The sequence below is a fragment of the Cebus imitator genome, unplaced genomic scaffold (assembly GCF_001604975.1).
Source record: "Cebus imitator isolate Cc_AM_T3 unplaced genomic scaffold, Cebus_imitator-1.0 Scaffold23, whole genome shotgun sequence".
Lineage (NCBI taxonomy): Eukaryota > Metazoa > Chordata > Mammalia > Primates > Cebidae > Cebus > Cebus imitator.
In genome coordinates this window covers 3,596,542-3,603,784 of record NW_016107338.1, presented here as the reverse complement: position 1 = coordinate 3,603,784, position 7,243 = coordinate 3,596,542, and the positions used below count along the sequence as shown (strand labels likewise).

At 44.7% G+C, this 7,243-nt stretch overlaps 1 protein-coding gene across 1 annotated transcript; it reads left to right on the top strand.

The window, feature by feature from the left end:
• Positions 1 to 961: 961 nt before the first annotated feature.
• On the top strand, positions 962 to 1,727 carry LOC108299650 (cyclin-dependent kinases regulatory subunit 1-like). The gene has a single exon (XM_037736202.1). The coding sequence runs from the start codon at positions 1,026 to 1,028 to the stop codon at positions 1,263 to 1,265; it is 240 nt and encodes a 79-aa protein (XP_037592130.1). The 5' UTR covers positions 962 to 1,025; the 3' UTR covers positions 1,266 to 1,727.
• Positions 1,728 to 7,243: the final 5,516 nt, after the last annotated feature.

Sequence of the window (7,243 nt, the reverse complement as noted above, 5' to 3'; positions counted from 1 at the left end):
GAGGTGAGGTGATATAGTGGGGATCTCTGTGACAGCAACGTGACCACTGAGATTGGAGCGATGCAGCTGTCAGTCAAGTACTGCATGCTAGCAACCACCAGAAACAAAGATGCAACGAGCACATTCTGCCCGAAAGTCTCCACAGGGTGCACACTGCTGCTGACACCTGGATTTCAGTTCAGTGACACTGATTTCAGACTTTTGGCCTTGAGAACTGTGAGAGAAGAAATTTGTGTTGTTTTAAGCCACCAGGTTTGTGGTAATTGTTATATCAGCCATACAAAACAAATATGTCCCCAAACAGGTGTGGAAATTAAATACAATTCAATTTCCCCTTCCAATTCCATTTTTCTAGAATTTTTTTTTTTTTGAGACGGAGTTTCACTCTTGTTACCCAGGCTGGAGTGCAATGGCGCGATCTCGGCTCACCGCAACCTCCGCCTCCCGGGTTCAGGCAATTCTCCTGCCTCAACCTCCTGAGTAGCTGGGATTACAGGCACGCACCACCATGCCCAGCTAATTTTTTGTAGTTTTAGTAGAGATGGGGTTTCACCGTGTTGACCAGGATGGTCTCGATCTCTTGACCTCGTGATCCACCCGCCTCCCAAAGTGCTGGGATTACAGGCTTGAGCCACCGCGCCCGGCCTCATTTTTCTAGAATTTGACAAAATTATTCTAAAGTTCTTTTGAAAAAAAAACAAATATAAACATGACGAATTTTTTTTTTTTTTTGAGACAGAGTTTCACTCTTCATTCCAGCCTGGGCTGGAATGCAATGGTGCCAGACCAGCCTTGCCAACATGGCAAAACCCTGCCTCTACTAAAAATACAAAAATTAGCCAGGTGTGGTGGTACATGCCTATAATACTAGCTACTCGGGAGGCTGAGGCAGGAGAATTGCTTGAACCTGGTGGGGGTGGGGTGGAGGTTGCAGTGAGACAGAGCAAGAGTGTTTTAAAAAAAAAAAAAATGGAGTTGCTTGGAGGTTGGTGGCGCGGGGCTGAAGCCTAGCAGACGGAGCGATCATGTCGCACAGACAAATTTACTATTCGGACAAATACGACAAGAAGGAGTTTGAGTATCGGCATGTCATGCTGCCCAAGGACATAGCCAAGCTGGTCCCTAAAACCCATTTGATGTCTGAATCTGAATGGAGGAATCTCAGTGTTCAACAGAGTCAGGGTTGGGTCCATTATATGATCCATGAACCAGAACCTCACATCTTACTGTTCTGGCGCCCACTACCCAAGAAGCCGAAGAAATGAAGCTGGCAAGCCACTTTTCAGCCTCAAGTTTTACACAGCTGTCCTTACTTCCTAACATCTTTCTGATGACATTCTTGTGTGCCTTCTTGTTTCTCACTTTGATATTTAAAAGATGTTCAATACGCTGTTTGAATGTGCTGGTAACTGCTTTGCTTCTTGAGTAAAGCCACCACCACCATAGCCCAGCCTGATGAGTGCTCTGTGGACCCACAGCCTCAGCTGAGTGTGTCCCCAGAAGCCACAGTATGCTGTGTATCCAGAACACACTTGGCAGATGGAGGAAGCATCTGAGATTACGACCATGGCTGTTACAGGGATAGTGTAAACTTGTTTTTGTTTTTTTCTGCCGGGTGTTGTATGTATGGTGACTTGTGGATTTATGTTTCAGCGTACTGGAAACTTTCCATTTTATTCAAGAACTCTGTTCATGTTATAAACCTTGATTAAAGAGGAAGTTTTTATGATCTAAAAAAAAAACGTTTACAGTCAGGGTCTTGCTCAGTTACCCAGGCTGGAGTGCAGTTGTGGGCTCAAGAGATCCTCCTGCCTCAGCCTCCCAAGCAGCTGGGAGTATAGGCACATGACACCATGAGTGGCTAATATTTTTTATTTTTACTTTTGTAGAGGTAGGGTCTTGTTCTGTGTTGCTCAGTCTGGTCTTGAATTCCTGGTCTCAAGCGGTCCTTCTTGAGACCTTGGTCTCCCAAAGCATGGGGATTACAGGCATGAGCCAGGGCTCCTGGTCAGTATTTTATCTTTTAAGAACAAGTTTGAATATGCTTCATTGCAAGGTATATTACTTTCACTGAGCACCTAGAATTTCTCAAGTTCTTTGTATATTATATGAGTCTTTCACAGCAACATTAAGGGACAGGTGAAATCAATAGAAAATAATTCCTGGCTGGGTGCAGTGGCTCACAACTGTAATCCCAGCACTTTGGGAGGCCAAGGTGTGTGGGTCACCTGAGGTTGGCAGTTCGAGACCAGCCTGACCAACATGGAGAAACCCCGTCTCTACTAAAAATACAAAATTAGCCGGGCATGGTGGCGCATGCCTGCAATCCCAGCTACGGAAGGCTGAGGCAGAAGAATTGCTTGAACCTGGGAGGTGGAGGCTGCAGTAAGCCAAGATCTGGCCACTGCACTCCAGTCTGGGCAACAAGAGCAAAACTCCGTCTCAAAAAAAAAAAAATCCTATTTACAGAGTAGGCAATTAAGACCCATTGTCAGTCATCTAGTAGGCATCAGGACTGGGATTTGAAAGCACTTCTCTAAAGTCCATGTCTTTATTTGTAATGCCAAAAGACTGCAAACAACCTAAACATCCCTTGATGGGAATCACTTAAATTATAGTACGTCCACACAACATAATACTCCGCAGCTACAAAGATAGATAAAAATGAGGATACTCCCATATACCAATAAGGAAATGTCCTCAGGATAGAGTGTTAAAGAGGGGGAACACCCAACAAATGTGTAGAACATGTGTACAGACTGGCACCATTTATGTTAAAATGGAGTAAAAAAGAGTATAAATTTGTTTTAGCTTATATGTGCATAAAAAACGTTAGAAGGATAAACACAAACCTAATAACAGGGTTATCTACTTAGGGTGGGGGAACTGGGCATTTGTGGACAGGGACAAGGGAGATGTACATCTTTTAACTTCTTTTTTTTTTTTTTTAAGAGACATAGGGTCTCGCTATGTTGCCCAGGCTGGAGTACAGAGGCTATTCCCGGGTGCAATCCCACTACTGATCAGCACAGGAGTTTTGACTTGCTCCGTTTCTGACTGGGCCAGTTCATCCCTCCTTAGGCAACGTGGTGGTCCCCTACTCCTGGGAGGTCACCATATTGATGCTGAACTTAGTGCGGACACCTGATCGGCATAGCACACTACAGCCCAGAACTCCTGGACTCAAGTGATCCTTCAGCCTCAGCCTCCTGAGTAGCTGGGACTACAGGCACACGACACCACACCCAGCCATCTTTTCATTTTTTTAGTTTTGACTCATATACATAAATTACCTGTTCAAAAAAGCAAATACATATAAACTTTTGTTTTTTTTTGAGACAGTCCTGCTCTGTCTCCGAGGCTGTAATGCAGTGGCGTGATCTCAGCTTACTGCAACCTCTGCCTCCCAGGTTCAAGTGATTCTCCTGCCTCAGCCTCCCGAGTATCTGGGATTACAGGTGCACGTCACCACACCCAGCTAATTTTTGTATTTTTAGTAGAGACGGGGTTTTGCCATGTTGGCCAGGATGGTCTCCATCTTTTGACGTTCTGATCTGCCTGCCTCAGCCTCCCAAAGTGCTGGGATTACAGTCATGAGCCACAGTGCCCGGGCACATATAAACATTTTTAAAGCAACATGAAATTAAAATTGCTGTTCCTTCCTTCCACTGTACATGTACCTTAGACATCTTTGGAGGGCAGTCTGTCCCCCTTTCCAATGAATTCCACAGGGCAGCAGGCCTCAGGATGCCCTGGCAGCTCTAAGAATGGCTTCAGTACAGCCTGGGGAAGGTGGCACTGCCAGCAGGCAGCGCCAGGCCAAGTGTACACTCTTTCCTTATCCCTGACTCAGAAAAACAAAACCAACAGGCAAATCCACTCGTCAGCATTTCTGAAGCCAGCTGTTAACCAATCCTCTTCCTGCCCTTTACTCTCCTTTTCTTCCTTTTTCCAGAAAAACCTGGAAAGCTCTGTAACTACTTTTCAAAGTGCTGTACTAGCTCTAGCTGCCTTGTTGTTTTCATTCTCTAGTTTGGCCTGTGTCATCCTCTCAGGCAAGTACTGCAGTCAGACTTCCTGCCAGCTTGCCTACTGGGTTCATCTGTCTTAAAAAAACAAAACAAAAAACCTGTGTTTTTATAGAACTGACAAACCTCAAATCTGAAGTTATTTTGTCCAACACTCGACACAGAGCAGAAGAACCCAGTTGTAAAATTTAGCAGAGTAAATCTATTTGCTTTTAAAACCCATTCCTGTGGTTTCACTTTGTCCATCCAATCAACTAGGAGTGACAGCTCTCATAAAATATTTGCTCTTGTGAAGAATCCCATGGGGCAGGTTTATTTGTGTGTAGAGTCTAGTGGTGCAGTGAGCCCCAGTAAATTTCCATTCAGTAATTCAGTGACTGTTAATTGACACCTAATATGTTACCATCGCTATCTGAGGCCCTGTGCTAGGGATAGAAACAAACATGGAGACGCAGCCCCTGCCCTCAAATCTCTAACAGCCGTGTTAGGATACCTTCGGGTCATCAATGTGCCTGGCCTAATTTTTTTTTTGCAAGTTATCAATTATATCACTGTGTTATAGACATTTTCAAGGTGAGCTATGTGTCAGAATATGATTTATGGGAATGGGTTTATCTTCTCTCTTTTTTAAAGTTTTGGGGACATAGCTTTATATTACAAAGATAATGACCAAGTTCAAACTCTAAGTAATATAATCCATATAAGATTCATTAGCCTTTCAGGGTGTTAATTTGGTCATAACAGTGTCATAGCTTTCGGCTTTCATTAGCTAGAATTCCTTGGCTAACATGCAGGAAATCTGAGATGTCTGCCAGGTGTGTTCAGTAAAAGATTTTGCTCAAATCAAATGCAAGTCTAAAAGCAAGTCATTTTCAGAGACACTGAGCTTGGCAGGGATTCAGGTGACTAGAACCATACCATATACTCCCCAGATGATGCTGGGCCAGAATAGGTCTTCGAGCATTGTTCAATTCACTGGGCACATGGAGCAGAAGGCTCCATGGAGGCAGCATGCTCACTCCCCATTATGCACGCACAGCATCACCAGGAACCATACCTCGACATTCATTCTTTGCTGGCTTATTCTCAAAGGAAAACCCCAACCAGAAGATAATGAACACCACAGACTGTTAGAAGCAAGAAGCTACCGCACATTTGTGGCTCCTACACATCCACCCAAAACACACCAACAGGAAGAAAGAGCAATAGATTACTCAGGTTTCCTGTCAGGACATCCTGGCTTGAAACACAGGTCTGCCACTTAAAAATATAAGACAACTCACAGATGGGAAACTGCTATATCATGTCCTTGAGAATCTCAGGAAACTGTCCGCTTATGAAATAGAGCTCAAAAGCAAGCAGAAAATCACCCATTCCCATTAATGATGGGTAGTTTCACTCTCGGGAGAAGAATGCAGGAACATGGGGGCATAAACTGACTCAAGGAATCTGGCCTGGGGAAAGCCCCATGCAGTTTCTGGGCAGACTAGGCCCCGTCTTAGACCAACAACCTTGGTCCAAATTTATCATAGGACGTGACAAACTCGGTGTACAAGCATTACCACCTAAGTAGTAGGCCCTGTTTTGTTGGTGACTGAAGATTGCCTTTGAATTCCCAAGTGCCCATAGGCCCTGTATGCCTCACCATCTGGCATTGAACAGCGTAAGCAGATCAGTTCGGCAGAACAGTATAAGGTTATACATTGAATAGTAGCTGTCTCCTTGGCGGAACCCTATAATGAAGGGGAATCTGTTAAAAAGGAGAGTGTAGGCTAGATCTCTGCTCTCCAGGTTTGTCATGGCAAGCTCAGAATAAGAAAGAGCACCCATCCATTCATTAATGCATTCATTCACTCATTCAATAGACATTTATAGAGCATTTCTTTTTTAGATGGAGTCTCGCTCTGCAGCACAGGCTGGAGTGCAGTGGCGCAATCTCGGCTCACTGCAACTTCCATATCCTGGGTTCAAGCGATTCTCCCACCTCAGCCTCCTGAGTAGCCGGGACTACAGGCATGTGCCAACCATGTCTGGCTTTTTTTTTTTTTTTTTTTTTTTTTTCAGTAGAGATGGAGTTTCACCATGATGGTCAGGCTGATCTAGAACTTCTGACTTCAGATGATACACCTGTCTCGGCCTCCTGAAGTGCTGGGATTACAGGCATGAGCCTCCGCACCTGGCGTTTTTTTTGTTGCTGTTTGTTTTTTAGAATAGGATCTTGCTCCGTCACTCAGGCTGGAGTGCACTGGTGCACTCACAGCTCACTGCAGTCTCAACCTCCTGGGCTCAAGCAATCCTCCCAACTCAGCCTCCCAAGTAACTGGTACTACTGGCATGCACAACCATGCCCAGCTGATTTTTGTATTTTTTGTAGAGACAGGGTCATATTATGTTACCCAGGCTAGTCTTGAACTCCCAGGCTCAACAAATCCTCCAGCTTTGGCCTCCCAAACTGTTGGAATAATGGGCGTGAGCCACTGCACCCGGCCAGTGCAAACTCTTGGGAGCCTGCTGTCTCTCTTAGCCAGGTTACAATGGATACTATCTGTTAACAGTAGTATTCCTAGTGTTGCACACTCAATCTTTACTCCTCAACCACAAACTTTTATTTCCTTCTGCTCTTCTATCCCATGATTCTCACAAACCATCAAAATGTCTTCAGAATGCCAATTTTGTGTGTGTTCCGATTTCATCTCTGGCACAATAAACTTTGTAGTTCTGAAACTCTTGGTTCAAAAAATAGTGCCATGGAGAGCCAGGTGGTCAGGCTGAGACCTCAATTTGCAGTCCCTCCAGGCTCATGCCTGTATCTTGAACGGGGAATCTCCTGAGGGAATATAAATGGTCTCCACAGATTCCACAGCCACACCCATCTCAAGACCTGGCTTCCTCCCCTCCTCCCTGCCCAGCCTCCACCCCCGGGCAGGAAAAGGCACCAAGAAAGTGAGCCTTCAGCTCCTTCCTCTTCTGTACTTAGATCTATCACATCTCACTATATGAACACTGTTATTTTCTTCTAACTATATAGTGCTTATATTTGGGGGCCAGGGTAAAATTCCATTTTCCTCTGTTATTGCAACTGGCTTTCTGGCTTTCAGAGAAAATACTTTCTTTGGAGATCTTGGCTTATTTTTCCTCAGGGAGTGAGTCATATTCACAAACATGTATTATCTCCCGGGACACAACCTGGTCAACTACCGCAACTCACAGAAAAT

Coding starts and splice junctions, on each gene's coding strand:
- LOC108299650 (XM_037736202.1), top strand. CDS start 1,026: ATGTCGCACAGACAAATTTACTATTCGGACAAATACGACAAGAAGGAG.